Source organism: Xenopus tropicalis, chromosome 8 (genome assembly GCF_000004195.4).
Source record: "Xenopus tropicalis strain Nigerian chromosome 8, UCB_Xtro_10.0, whole genome shotgun sequence".
Lineage (NCBI taxonomy): Eukaryota > Metazoa > Chordata > Amphibia > Anura > Pipidae > Xenopus > Xenopus tropicalis.
Window position 1 is genome coordinate 142,392,061 of NC_030684.2, and position 15,263 is coordinate 142,407,323.

The 15,263-nt window shown below is 48.2% G+C and overlaps 1 protein-coding gene across 2 annotated transcripts; it reads right to left on the reverse strand.

Moving 5' to 3' along the window:
* aqp10 (aquaporin 10) lies at nt 1-9,887 on the reverse strand. Of its 2 annotated transcripts, none has more exons than XM_018090358.2 (7): nt 9,656-9,887; nt 8,364-8,609; nt 3,962-4,088; nt 3,740-3,877; nt 3,279-3,397; nt 512-729; nt 1-418 (listed from the first exon to the last, which is right to left on the reverse strand). In XM_018090358.2, exons 2-7 carry the CDS (start codon nt 8,538-8,540, stop codon nt 205-207), a joined length of 993 nt encoding a protein of 330 aa, XP_017945847.1. In that variant the 5' UTR covers nt 8,541-8,609; nt 9,656-9,887; the 3' UTR covers nt 1-204. The 2 variants fall into 2 exon arrangements, with proteins under 2 accessions (XP_017945847.1, XP_002943404.2); XM_002943358.4 differs by having other exon boundaries at nt 9,651-9,887.
* Nucleotides 9,888-15,263: the final 5,376 nt, after the last annotated feature.

The following is a 15,263-nucleotide window of genomic DNA, read 5'->3' on the forward strand; positions in this document are numbered from 1 at the left end:
TGTGGCAATAAACACTTTATTGCTTACTGGGGTCTCCAATGGTTTGTGCTTCAGGACATTCCGTGCAATTTAGGAAAGAGTTTAGTTCTAGTGAGCAGATTCCTGGGGTGCAAAGGAAGGAAATAAATTAGGGGGTACCAAGGGGTAATTAAATCTGCCTCAGTTTCATACAGTCAGTATATCCATAGTTGGACTGAGTCCCATTCACAGGCGGTGGGAGAGTGAATGATCCAGGTTGATGGAGAACACTTGCACCTCCTTTGTGTCTTCCTGTAGGGCTTCCTTCTCCTTGGGGGGCTCCTCTTCGCTCTCAGCCAATGGATGATGTATTTCCACAAGAATCTGGTACAAAATCGATCCCAGAACAGCGCCAACACAGGGTGCCACCACCGGAACCCACCACCAGTTGTTACCAGCTCTACCAATTGACAGAGAACGTATCAGTTCCAGTACTGCTAACAAATTGCCAACTAACCCATTGGCACTTCCCATTGCAGACTGGGCCACTTACCTGAAGACATCTAACCCCCAACCTGCCACAGCAGTGAAAAGTCGGGGCCCCAAGTCCCGTGTAGGATTGATGGGGTATCCGCAGTTTGCGCCCATCGACAGCCCAATGCAGAAGACAAGCATTCCCACCACGATAGGTTCCAGGCCCCGTGGAACCGGTTTGTTCTTGGAGTCCACGATAGCCAAGATGCCAACCATTAGCATGGCCGTTCCCATCACCTGTGTCGAGGGCAGACAGAGTCACATATGATTGGCTCAGTCCTGGTTTGGAACCAGCTTAGCGGTGGGTCGAACCAACCTGAAGCCAAATCGAATGACAGAGAAAAGTCACAAGTCTAGAACAGTCCAACAGCCAGTGAGGGCATTAGAGTGTCTGTAGGGTTGGACAACCCCATAGCTAAGTTCAGCTTTAGGGTTAATCTAGCCTATGGCCATTACTGGCCAACAAACAGACCTTGTAGAGATGCTCAAGGCAACACTACTTGGCCTCGGAACCTCACTGCTCCACCTGAATAATGGCTAATGGTCAACTAAATCAAAGTTGGCTTCTACGAACATGAGTGTAGGGGCCACCTGGGGCTGTGACCTCATGGACCTTCTCCAGGGGCTGTGACCTCAGGGCCCTCCTCCAGGGGCTGTGACCTCAGGGCCCTCCTTCAGATGCCTGCCCCCACCCCCAATATGGACATTGTTGACCTCCCAAGCCTCTTTTTGGACCATACCTTCCATTGGACTTATTGGACATTGAGGAACTCTGGGAAGTGGGGGGCAGGGTTTGGTCTTGCTGTAGGGTGTGTTCCCCCAAAACATTGATCTGAGGTGGTCTAAATAAAGGGGGGTGAGCTCCCCAACTGCATATATGTAGTGTGTATGTTCCGTGTGCAGTTCCTCTGCCCCCACACCCATACATGCCCCATCCCTTTTTACCCCCTGTGGTGGGGGGAGAGGGAGATTGGCTCCAGGCAGGGGAGCAGGCTTGGGCAGGGTCGGACTGGGCTGCCGGGACACCGGAAAAAGTCCTGGTGGGCCCCGGCTCTAGTGGGCCCCAGCAGCCCAGACCCGACCCTTGCTGGTGCTTCCCCTGCTCGACCGCTCCTCCCCTGACATCAGGTGGGGGGCCCTGCGAGGGGGGTTAGGAGGGGCTAGGGCTGTGGGCACCTGCAGGAGCCCCGGTGGGCCCTTCACCCCCCAGTCTGACCCTGGGGCTTGGGTCAGAAGTGCCGGGGGGCCAAAACTGCTGGGGCCCCCCGGGTTTTTTCCAGTGTCCTGCTGGCCAAGTCCGACCCTGTCTGTGAACCCCAATATGGAGCAGCAGAGCAGCTATGTATTTGGCTTTTGGGGTACAGGGGAACTAAGCTATTTTTGGCATGGGTTGTACTGGGAAAGAGGCCGGGGGGGGGGGATGGGCACTTGTTAAAACTGACAGGGAGGGTTTATTTCCCCTTTCCGGTGTCGCGGCGCTGAGTCTCACGGCGCTAAACCAGCAAATTCCTCTATTTCGCTATTTTTACCCCCCCGGCTGATGCTTTTTACAAAAACCCATTGCAGTTTGTGTCTTAAAGGGGAACTTCATTTGCATCGCAGAGATAAAATGTGCACTGGCGGCCATTTCCACTGGCTTTATATCTGCTGTATAAACGCTTTGCTATGTCTGCCCCTGCGACTCCCTACAGGCCGATTCCTGGACCCGGAGAGGAACTTCTGCTCCATTGTTTCAGGAGTCGCAACCGCAGAACAGAAAGATTCGGCTTAAAGATATCGGAAAATCAGAGACCAGAGTCGGACTTGGGGGTGAAGGGACCCACCCCAAGGGACTCTCGCTTTGGCCCCCAAACCTCCCCCCATGGGCCCCCACTGTGGCCCCCAAACCTCCCCCCATGGGCCCCCACTGTGGCCCCCAAACCTCCCCCCATGGGCCCCCACTGTGGCCCCCAAACCTCCCCCCATGGGCCCCCACTGTGGCCCCCAAACCTCCCCCCATGGGCCCCCACTGTGGCCCCCAAACCTCCCCCCATGGGCCCCCACTGTGGCCCCCCAAACCTCCCCCCATGGGCCCTGCTGCCCACAAAACTCCCCCCATGGGCCCCCGCTGCCCACCAAACTCCCTCCCCCGAGCGCATGTACTTTAGGTCTAGGCTGGCAGGGCCCCATCCCGGCACAAAAGGGTCTAGGCTGGAGGGGCCCCATCCCAGCACAATCGGGTCTAGGCTGGCAGGGCCCCATCCTGGCACAATCGGGTCTAGGCTGGAGGGGCCCCATCCCGGCACAATCAGGTCAAGGCTAGCAGAGCCCCATCCCGGCACAATCGGGTCTAGGCTGGCGGGGCCCCATCCCGGCACAATCAGGTCAAGGCTAGCAGAGCCCCATCCCGGCACAATCGGGTCTAGGCTGGCGGGGCCCCATTCCGATACAATTGGGTCTAGGCTGGCAGGGCCCATCCCGGCACAATCGGGTCTAGGCTGGAGGGGCCCCATCCCGGTACAATTGGGTCTAGGCTGGCAGGGCCCATCCCGGCACAATTGGGTCCAGGCTGGCGGGGCCCCATCCCGGCACAATTGGGTCTAGGCTGGCAGGGCCCCATCCCGGCACAATTGGGTCTAGGCTGGCAGGGCCCCATCCCGGCACAATCAGGTCTAGGCTAGCAGGGCCCCAACCCGGCACAATCGGGTCTAGGCTGGTGGGGCCCCACCTAAGCACCCCAATGGCCCAGTCCGACCCTGTCAGAGACAGATGGGTGAACGTCCCAAAGAGCTGACACCCCAACCCACCTGGTCTAGGAAGCCGTTGCCAATGCTCAGGTATGGGGCCGGGTAAGAGCTAAAAATTGACGCAGTCTCTCTAGGTCCAAAGACGGTCAGGTTTCCTTTAGTGTAGTCTCGGATGGCATCTAAGGGAAAATACAAAGTTAGGGTTAGTCTCCCCAAAATACATGATAACTTGCTTTGACCTTGATAATATATTATTATAATATGATTGGTTCGGTGAGAAAGGGAACTATAGGGGTCACGTTTCTGCATTACTCTCCAATAAATGCACCCAACCATGAATACAGAGCTTCCTGCACCCAACACCACTGTATTCATGAAGGGAGATCTGTAGAAAGGGAGAACATTTGTGATACTGGCAATGTAAAACTGCTAATATCCAGATAACAAAAAGAAGAGCAATTTGACATGAAGCTGCGTTGGAGGGTATAGATCTACTGAGTTATGGAAGACCATGAGTTCACCATAATACAAAGCAAAGGCAGCTGCCGCCCCAGCGAATGAGCCCACCAGCTGGATGAGAGCGTAGAGAGGAAGTTTCCACCACGGGAAGCGCCCCAGGATACACATGCTGAGGGAGTAGGCGGGGTTCAGGTGTCCTCCTATTAGAAACAAGCATAAACATTAGTCTACGGAACTCCACCAAAATCTTTCTATGGCCAAGTGAGGTGGCTTCGGCTCCATACCTGACACTCCCCCAGATATGTATATGGCCAGAACGACAGCAATTGCCCCTGCCAGGTACATACAGAAGAAGTTGCCCCTGGTCTCATTGCTGGTGACCCCTTGAGCAGTGGCTGCGACTGTGATTAACTGGGAAAAGAGAAGATCGGGAGAGGGTAGAAGGTTCCAGTTGGGTTTCCAAGCTCAATGCTCTCAACCACCCAGTAGCCTTCCAGTTTGCCCACAATAAACCTTCAACTAACTCATGTATCCAAACCCAACCCAACTAGATCTACTTACTCATGATCTACTCAGTGAACTCTCTGGTTTCCTATTGGTTGAATGAAGTGACCGGCGGTGCCTTGTAGAGCATCTCCAGCTGAATAAAATGAGGGGTGGGCCAATTATAAGTGGTGAAACTGGTGAAAGGCTGGCCCAGTTGGGATTGGTTACACTGGGGAAGGGGCAGTTAAGGGGGGGTCACTATATATAAATATATAAGGGGGGGCAGTAATGAAATAGAGAAAGTACAGGGAAGAGCGACTAAGCTGATAAAGGGAATGGGCTCAGTTATGGGGAAAGGCTGGCCCAGTTGGGATTGGTTACACTGGGGGGGGGGCAGTTAAGGGGGGGTCACTATATATAAATATATAAGGGGGGGCAGTAATGAAATAGAGAAAGTACAGGGAAGAGCGACTAAGCTGATAAAGGGAATGGGCTCAGTTATGGGGAAAGGCTGGCCCAGTTGGGATTGGTTACACTGGGGGGGGGGGGGCAGTTAAGGGGGGGGGGTCACTATATATAAATATATAAGGGGGGGCAGTAATGAAATAGAGAAAGTACAGGGAAGAGCGACTAAGCTGATAAAGGGAATGGGCTCAGTTATGGGGAAAGGCTGGCCCAGTTGGGATTGGTTACACTGGGGGGGGGGGGGGGCAGTTAAGGGGGGGGGGTCACTATATATAAATATATAAGGGGGGCAGTAATGAAATAGAGAAAGTACAGGGAAGAGCGACTAAGCTGATAAAGGGAATGGGCTCAGTTATGGGGAAAGGCTGGCCCAGTTGGGATTGGTTACACTGGGGGGGGGGGCAGTTAAGGGGGGGGGTCACTATATATAAATATATAAGGGGGGGCAGTAAGGAAAAACATTAGATACATTAGTTCAGTACAAGGAGGGCATTTAGGTGAGGGAGAGGGGTCAGTGAGGCCCTTTGTGTTACAAATAACAGATATTTTTAGCGCCTGCGGTGGGGAAATTGCCCCCCTCCATTGTTCTGCCCTATAACCTTGTCACTCAGGGACAGCTGTGGGGTCTCGTGTTGATATGTGGGGGCCCCCCGCCTACTCCGGCCCTGCACTTTCATTCCCACGTTTGTGCTGTGATGATGATGATGATGATGAATGTTCAACTGTTAATTGTACATAAAAACCATAATATTGCGAAAACAGGATTTGAAAGAACAAAACTGGGATTCTGAGGGGGAGAAGCAGAACTGAATCTGTTTAGCCCAGCACTGATTTGTCTTATTGTGTAGGGGAGGGGGGCAAAATATGGGGTGGAACTATATGTACCCAGGGCACAAGCACCCCAAATCCCCCCCTAATTGGCCTTCAGGCTGGGCCCCCTTAGCCCATAACAAGGTTACAGATATATAGAAACATTGGGGTAACAGTCACCCCGCTATAGTTCCAGGGGTACCCAGGGCACAAATAAGCACTCACCCCAAATCCCCCCCTAACTGGCCTTCAGGCTGGGCCCCCTTAGCCCATAACAAGGTTACAGATATATAGAAACATTGGGGTAACAGTCACCCCGCTATAGTTCCAGGGGTACCCAGGGCACAAATAAGCACTCACCCCAAATCCCCCCTAACTGGCCTTCAGGCTGGGCCCCCTTAGCCCATAACAAGGTTACAGATATATAGAAACATTGGGGTAACAGTCACCCCGCTATAGTTCCAGGGGTACCCAGGGCACAAATAAGCACTCACCCCAAATCCCCCCCTAACTGGCCTTCAGGCTGGGCCCCCTTAGCCCATAACAAGGTTACAGATATATAGAAACATTGGGGTAACGGTCACCCCGCTATAGTTCCAGGGGTACCCAGGGAACAAATAAGCACTCACCCCAAATCCCCCCCTAATTGGCCTTCAGGCTGGGCCCCCTTAGCCCATAACAAGGTTACAGATATATAGAAACATTGGGGTAACAGTCACCCTGCTATAGTTCCAGGGGTACCCAGGGCACAAATAAGCACTCACCCCAAATCCCCCCTAACTGGCCTTCAGGCTGGGCCCCCTTAGCCCATAACAGGGTTACAGATATATAGAAACATTGGGGTAACAGTCACCCCGCTATAGTTCCAGGGGTACCCAGGGCACAAATAAGCACTCACCCCAAATCCCCCCCTAACTGGCCTTCAGGCTGGGCCCCCTTAGCCCAAAACAAGGTTACAGATATATAGAAACATTGGGGTAACAGTCACCCCGCTATAGTTCCAGGGGTACTCAGGGCACAAATAAGCACTCACCCCAAATCCCCCCCTAACTGGCCTTCAGGCTGGGCCCCCTTAGCCCATAACAAGGTTACAGATATATAGAAACATTGGGTAACAGTCACCCTGCTATAGTTCCAGGGGTACTCAGGGCACAAATAAGCACTCACCCCAAATCCCCCCCTAACTGGCCTTCAGGCTGGGCCCCCTTAGCCCATAACAAGGTTACAGATATATAGAAACATTGGGGTAACAGTCACCCCGCTATAGTTCCAGGGGTACCCAGGGCACAAATAAGCACTCACCCCAAATCCCCCCCTAACTGGCCTTCAGGCTGGGCCCCCTTAGCCCATAACAAGGTTACAGATATATAGAAACGTTGGGGTAACAGTCACCCCGCTATAGTTCCAGGGGTACCCAGGGCACAAATAATCACTCACCCCAAATCCCCCCCTAACTGGCCTTCAGGCTGGGCCCCCTTAGCCCATAACAAGGTTACAGATATATAGAAACATTGGGGTAACAGTCACCCCGCTATAGTTCCAGGGGTACCCAGGGCACAAATAAGCACTCACCCCAAATCCCCCCCTAACTGGCCTTCAGGCTGGGCCCCCTTAGCCCATAACAAGGTTACAGATATATAGAAACATTGGGGTAACAGTCACCCCGCTATAGTTCCAGGGGTACCCAGGGCACAAATAAGCACTCACCCCAAATCCCCCCCTAACTGGCCTTCAGGCTGGGCCCCCTTAGCCCATAACAAGGTTACAGATATATAGAAACATTGGGGTAACAGTCACCCCGCTATAGTTCCAGGGGTACCCAGGGCACAAATAAGCACTCACCCCAAATCCCCCCCTAACTGGCCTTCAGGCTGGGCCCCCTTAGCCCATAACAAGGTTACAGATATATAGAAACATTGGGGTAACAGTCACCCCGCTATAGTTCCAGGGGTACCCAGGGCACAAATAAGCACTCACCCCAAATCCCCCCCTAACTGGCCTTCAGGCTGGGCCCCCTTAGCCCATAACAAGGTTACAGATATATAGAAACATTGGGGTAACGGTCACCCCGCTATAGTTCCAGGGGTACCCAGGGAACAAATAAGCACTCACCCCAAATCCCCCCCTAATTGGCCTTCAGGCTGGGCCCCCTTAGCCCATAACAAGGTTACAGATATATAGAAACATTGGGGTAACAGTCACCCTGCTATAGTTCCAGGGGTACTCAGGGCACAAATAAGCACTCACCCCAAATCCCCCCCTAACTGGCCTTCAGGCTGGGCCCCCTTAGCCCATAACAAGGTTACAGATATATAGAAACATTGGGGTAACAGTCACCCCGCTATAGTTCCAGGGGTACTCAGGGCACAAATAAGCACTCACCCCAAATCCCCCCCTAACTGGCCTTCAGGCTGGGCCCCCTTAGCCCATAACAAGGTTACAGATATATAGAAACATTGGGGTAACAGTCACCCTGCTATAGTTCCAGGGGTACCCAGGGCACAAATAAGCACTCACCCCAAATCCCCCCCTAACTGGCCTTCAGGCTGGGCCCCCTTAGCCCATAACAAGGTTACAGATATATAGAAACATTGGGGTAACAGTCACCCCGCTATAGTTCCAGGGGTACCCAGGGCACAAATAAGCACTCACCCCAAATCCCCCCCTAACTGGCCTTCAGGCTGGGCCCCCTTAGCCCATAACAAGGTTACAGATATATAGAAACATTGGGGTAACAGTCACCCCGCTATAGTTCCAGGGGTTCCCAGGGCACAAATAAGCACTCACCCCAAATCCCCCCCTAACTCGCCTTTCCTAGTAGCTCCCTCTGCTTTTATTAAGTTGCCCTTTACACCCCAGCCTGCCCCCTCTATATCACGACTCTCTGTGTTGCTCTCATTCCCCCTATAGGATCACTGTACTTACAAGCAGCACAAACACCCCGAGGAACTCAGCGAGACATTCCCGTGCCAGGGGGTTCCTGAGCCTCAGACAGCTCCGTAGGTCCCGCCGAGAGCGCCACCATGCCATCCCAGAGAGGTGCCAGGCAGAGGAGAAGGAGCTCGGATGCAGATAACTGCTCCTTATATAAAGCCTGGGCATTCCTCGCGTGGAGAAGATAAGGCCGTCACTCAATAGCTACTGATAATGTTATCTCTCAGGGGTTATTGGCTGCAAAAGAATAAACAGCAACTCAGATATCAAAGTCATCTTGGAGAGACATCCCCAAGAACTTACAATCTGTGGCTCCTCCGTCCAAATATGAGCCATGCTTTGTTCTTATAATGTTCTTATAGACCCTCATATTCTATTGCTCTATGGTACAGTCCCACCATGCCTTGTTCCTAGTGCCTATCATTGGCCATTGGTTCCCTTGCCGTATGCCAATGCCTAGTGTTCCGTAGGCTTCAGTTTGCCTTGTTACCCCGTAGATCTCCTAGGATTATTCTGAAAATACATTTTAATATGTGGCCAATGCCAAGGGAAAACTTTGCCTCTTAGCCTATTAATATCGAGTCATTAGGGTTGACCTCTGCTATCTTGACTACGTGCTGGAGACCTTTGAACAGTTAATTATAGTATATTAATAAGAAATAAAATCCCTTAACTATTTCATTCCGAATGACTGTTATGGACACGGAAAAGCCATGGGATCTCTAGAACAGTCTTCTTTTTAAGCTCAAGTCTCTCTCATTTGAGAGTCAACCTTTGGCCCGTGGCCACCTTAGCTTCTAACAAGGCTACAGATATATGTAAACATCCCTGTATTAGCCATTTGGGCATAGTTCCAAGAACATTTAGGGCTGCAAATAATTGTTTTTCCACCAAATCCCACTCTTATGAACCTTCTAACTGGACTTTGTGAAGCATCTAAGGAAGGAATGTCTGATAATAGCCTTTAGTTTGGTGGTTCTCAACCTGTGGGTTGCGACCCCTTTCACAGGGGTCACCTAAGACCATCGGAAAACACATATTTCCGATGGTCTTAGGAATCATTTTATGGTTGGGGGTCACCACAACATGAGGAACTCCTCCTTTTCCTTAGGATCTTCTAATATAAGGTCTTACTATAGACAAAGAGGATGCCACCAAGTGTCCAACACCGTTGACATGCAACGGAAAGACAATCAATGAAGGACAATAAAATATCACATGAATAATGTCACTGCTGTATCTCTTAAGCTCCTAAATATAATATAAACAAGACATTACCTTACACGATAGTCTGGTCAAAGACCTGGCCAAGCTGGTCCTATCAAGGACATCTTTCCAAAGATCTACTCAAGGTCCCTCTTCTACTGGACATGCCTTTTGCATCCAGTTTTGTTCATTATTCTTCTTCATTAAAAGTTTATTTCACCAGATCTCAGCAGTCTCTATCCATTTGCACCCTTCTGGGGGTTGTATGTCTGTCTCTTTTGCTTGGCCCAAAGCTTTGTTGTCCTTACTGACTGGTCCCACCTTCTTGCACCTTGTCCCCTGAACAAAACATTACCCTTGGGTGAGCAGCACAACGTGTCCTTATTTGCGGCCAAAAAGGAAATGTCAGATCTCAGTCATGCAGAAAGGAAAACTGGACGCAGGAGATAGTTATCTAAAGATTATACTGGGTTGGTTCTGTTATAACAAGGGAACACATGGTACTAAACAGTTACATAGTAGGCTGGGTCCTTACTGATCAGTATACAGATACAAGAGACCCAACACCATCTATACAGATAACTGACTACAAACAGTCAAACACGGGTAGATTTTTAGCTGCTGGGGGGAGGGGTCGGACTGCAGGGGTCGGGGGCTGTTGGGGGGTGCAGTGGCCCCTGAAGCAGAAGCCCCAGTGGTCCCTGCACCCCCTGGTCCGACCCTGGCTACCAAATCTGGTCCTTCAGAACGATTCGGCAACTTATCTGCCTGTGTATGGGAAACCCCAATGGGCCTACCTGACCAATATCTGGCCTAAAATTGCCCAGATTTTGATTGGGCAGGTTTGATTTTCCATCGGATTGGGAACCGCATTGGCTTGGGGCAGTCCCTGATCCCACGGTGCCTATGCCCACCTTCGTAATTTGGATTAGCCTGATACCAGCAACCTTTAGGTGGGAATATCAGCAGAAGGTCCACTTGCTTGGTGACCTCGGCAAAGGAGCAAATCTTCCCATTATTGGCCACATTAAGAAACCTAAAGAAGAGAGCTGCTTTTGTTCCAGAAACCCACAAGGAGCCTTTAATTCCGCCAGAAGACCAAGAAGACCATACAACTGTTTAAAAAATGACCTGATATACTGTAGAGTGCTCATTGTTGGCCAACCATAGGGTGTCAGATACAGGTTTGGGTTATTGACAGAAAATTCTTAAGGGCTAGTAAGGGTGACCCATGGGAACATAATATACTTTGGTTTCTCCTTGGGCCATGAAGATTCCAACAGTCCATCTGTATGTCAAGTGCAACCTCTAGAAAGTGCTTTGAGAATTAGTGTGGGAGCTTTCCTGTTGCATGGGGGTTGAGCATTCCAGAAGGTGGGGGGGGGAGATGAGGAGCAGAAGAGTTCAGGGCTCTGATGAACACAATAAGATTTTATTCCTCAAGCACCACTTGACTGGGAGCCTGGAGAGATGATGGAGGCAAGAGAACCAATGATGGAATGCAGTGGGAGGAGATGAGCATCTGGGAGACCGGCTAGTCAGTGTTTAGGCAGTAGAGGGAACGAGGGAGGGGACATTTTAGGGATATTTATAAGAAAGAAGCAGCATATCCTGGTCAAAGATTAAATGTGGGCAGAGATAGTGAGGGAGGGGTCCAACGTTGGGAAGTTGGCTATAGGCTGACATGGTTGACTAGAGTCTTAAATGGAAGGGGTCAGGTTTAGGTGGGAATTTGAATTCAGCCTTAGGTGGGGAGCAGCCATCCAAGATGCTATGCTGGTTTGGCAATGTGTGGCTTCAGCCTGAATATCAGAGATGGATCAGGTCGGGGAAGGAGAAGCTGAGTGTTATCAGCATAAAATTGATAGGAGAAGATGCAATGAGGTCAACAAGAGAGAAGAGGCCCTAGGACTGACCCTTGAGGCACATCAACAGAGGGAGTAAGAGACAGAGAAGTCCCTACCTGTAGGAATCAAGGGAAGCTGGATCCAAGGAAAGTTTTTCAAAAGCTCTTAGTGGACTATGAGGAATCCTAAATGATGACACTTGTTTCATTGGCAATCCTAGAAGATTAAGGGATCTTTGAAGAAACTGCTAAGTCCATGGGAAGACTAAGGGAAGTGTTGATGTTGGGGGAAAAAGTTGGGTCTGATAGTTATTTCTTATGTACCTCTTCTTCTATTTCTTTGCCAGCTCCCTGGCATATCCCATTACATCCCATGGGGGTGTGAAAATAATCAACAAGTTGTTGAAAAGCTATTAAAGTAACTTGCACCTCATTCCATTATCCCATCAGCTCCTACTTCAACATTGACTGGCCGGATTCAGTTTGGGTTATGGCCAAATGGAATTTACTTTTTTGAGAAGCTTTGGCCCTATAGACTGTTTAAGTGATCCATAAGATGTCTCAGAAGACAATGCTTGTTTCAGTGGCCCGTGAAGAATTCTAGAATTACCTTCAGGGCAAAATAAGGAGATCTAGTAGATTGAACTCATTTCAATGGCCCATGAAGAATTCTAGACTTAGCTCCAGGGCACAATAAGGAGATCTAGTAGATTGAACTCATTTAAATGGCCCATGAAAAATTCTAGACTTAACTCCAGGGGGAAATGAGGAGATAGTAGATTGCACTCATTTCAATGGCCCATGAAGAATTCTAGACTTAGCTCCAGGGCACAATAAGGAGATCTAGTAGATTGAACTCATTTAAATGGCCCATGAAAAATTCTAGACTTAGCTCCAGGGGGAAATGAGGAGATCAAGTAGATTGCACTCATTTCAATGGCCCATGAAGAATTCTAGACTTATCTCCAGGGGAAAATGAGGAGATCTAGTAGATTGAACTCATTTCAATGACCTGTTAAGAATTCTAGACTTATCTCCAGGGGAAAATTAGGAAATCTAGCAGATTGCACTCATCTCAATGGCCCATGATGAATTCTAGACTTATCTCCACGGGCAAATAAGGAGATATAATAGATTACACTCATTACAAAGGCCATGATGAATTCTAGACTTATCTCCAGGGGAAAATGAGGAGATCTAGTAGATTGCACTCATTTCAATGACCCATGAAGAATTCTAGGCTTAACTCAAGGGTAAAATAAGAAGATCTAGCAGATTCCACTCATTTCAATGGCCCCTGAAGAATTCTAGACTTATCTCCAGGGGAAAATAAGAAGATCCAACAGATTACACTCATTTCAATGGCCCATGAAAAATTCTAGACTTATCTCCAGGGGAAACTGAGGAGATCTAGAACATTGCACTCATTTCAATGGCCCATTAAGACTTCTAGACTTATCTCCAGGGAAAAATGAGGAGATCTAGTATATTGCGCTCATTTCAATGGCCCCTAAAGAATTCTAGACTTATCTTCAGGGAAAAATTAGGAGATCTAGTAGATTACACTCATTTCAATGGCCCCAAAAGATTTATAGACTTATCTCCAAGGGAAAATGAGGAGATCTAGTAGATTACGCTAATTTCAATGGCCCCTAAAGAATTCTAGACTTATCTCCATGGGCAAATAAGGACTTCTAGTAGATTGCACTCATTTCAATGGCCTGTGAAGAATTCTAGACTTAACTCCAGGGGAAATTAAGGAGATCTAGTACATTACACTCATTTCAATGGCCCGTGAAGAATTCTAGACTTATCTCCATGGGAAAATCAGGGAATGTAGTAGATTGCGCGCATTTCAATGGCCCGTAAAGAATTCTAGACTTATCTCCAGGGGAAAATAAGAAGATCTAGTAAATTACACTCATTTCAATAGCCCGTGACAAATTCTAGACTTATTTCCAAGGGAAAATGAGGAGATCTAGTAGATTGCACTCATTTCAATGGTCCGTGAAGAATTCTAGACTTATCTCCAGGGGAAAATCAGGGGATCTAGTAGAGTGCACTCATTTCAATGTCCCATTAAGCGTTCTAGACTTCTCCAGGAGAAAATGAGAAGATCTAGCAGACTGCACTCATTTCAATGGCCCATGATGAATTCTAGATTTATCTCCAGGGGAAAATGAGGAGATCTAGTAGACTGCACTCATCTCAATGGCCTTTAAGAATTCCAGACTTATCTCCATGGGAAAATAAGGAGATATAATACATTACACTAATTTCAATGGCCCCTGAAGAATTCTAGACTTATCTCCAGGGGAAAATGAGGAGATCTAACAGATTACACTCATTTCAATGGACCATGAAGAATTCTAGACTTATCTCCAGGGGAAAATGAGAAGATCTAGTACATTGCACTCATTTCAATTGCCCCTGAAGAATTCTAGACTTATCTCCAGGGGAAAATGAGGAGATATAACAGATTACACTCATTTCAATGGACCATGAAGAATTCTAGACTTATCTCCAGTGGAAAATGAGGAGATCTAACAGATTACACTCATTTCAATTGCTCCTGAAGAATTCTAGACTTATCTCCAGGGGAAAATGAGGAGATCTAACAGATTACACTAATTTCAATGGACCATGAAGAATTCTAGACTTATCTCCAGGGGAAAATGAGGAGATCTAACAGATTACACTCATTTCAATGGCCCCTGAAGAATTCTAGACTTATCTCCAGGGGAAAATAAGGAGATCTAACAGATTACACTCATTTCAATGGACCATGAAGAATTCTAGACTTATCTCCAGGAGAAAATGAGGAGATCTAGTAGATTGTACTAATTTCAATGGCCCATGACAAATTCTAGACTTATCTCCAGGGTAAAATAAGAAGATCTAGTAGATTGCACTTATTTCAATGGCCCATTAAGCATTCTAGACTTATCTCCAGGAGAAAATGAGAAGATCTAGTAGACTGCACTCATTTCAATGGCCCATGACAAATTCTAGACTTATCTCCAGGGTAAAATAAGAAGATCTAGTAGATTACACACATTTCAATGGCCCATTAAGAATTCTAGACTTATCTCTAGGGGAAAATAATGAGATCTAGTAGATTGCACTCATTTTAATGGCCCGTTAAGAATTCTAGACTTATTTCCAGGGGAAAAATGAGGAGATCTAGTACATTAAACTAATTTCAATGGCCCGTGAAGAATTCTAGACTTATCTACAGGGGAAAATGAGAAGATCTAGTAGATTGCACTCATTTCAATGACCCATTAAGCATTCTAGACTTATCTCCAGGAGAAAATGAGGAGATCTAGTAGACTGCACTCATTTCAATGGCCCATTAGGAATCCTAGACTTATCTCCAGGGTAAAATAAGGAGATCTAGTAGACTGCACTCATTTCAATGGCCCGTAAAGAATTCTAGACTTATCTCCAGAGGAAAATGAGAAGATCTAGTAGACTGCACTCATTTCAATGGCCCGTAAAGAATTCTAGACTTATCTCCAGAGGAAAATGAAAAGATCTAGTAGACTGCACTTATTTCAATGGCCCATGAAGAACTCTAGACTTATTTCCAGGGGAAAATGAGGAGATCATTACTGCCAGCCATTACAGTAGAAGAACAACTTGACCAGGTTATGGATTTCTGATGTGACAACCAAGGCCCCCGGTTAAAGTTCGGAGGTCGGGGAGCGACTGTGGCTTTGTTTGTGTCTCGTGACTCATAGATTCAAATGAAACTCTGTTACAGAATAACAAAAAGTCTAAGATTTCATAAAACCCCCGAGAGTGTTGCAATAATCTGTATAGGGAACCCTCTGCCT

Excerpts from the sequence above, each read along its gene's own strand:
- aqp10 (XM_018090358.2), bottom strand. The coding sequence starts at position 8,540 with ATGCCCAGGCTTTATATAAGGAGCAGTTATCTGCATCCGAGCTCCTTC. Across the intron at positions 4,089-8,363 it reads TCGGGGTGTTTGTGCTGCTT|TTAATCACAGTCGCAGCCAC; the intron begins GTAAGTACAGTG and ends CTCTTTTCCCAG. Across the intron at positions 419-511 it reads TGGGGGTTAGATGTCTTCAG|AGCTGGTAACAACTGGTGGT; the intron begins GTAAGTGGCCCA and ends GTCAATTGGTAG.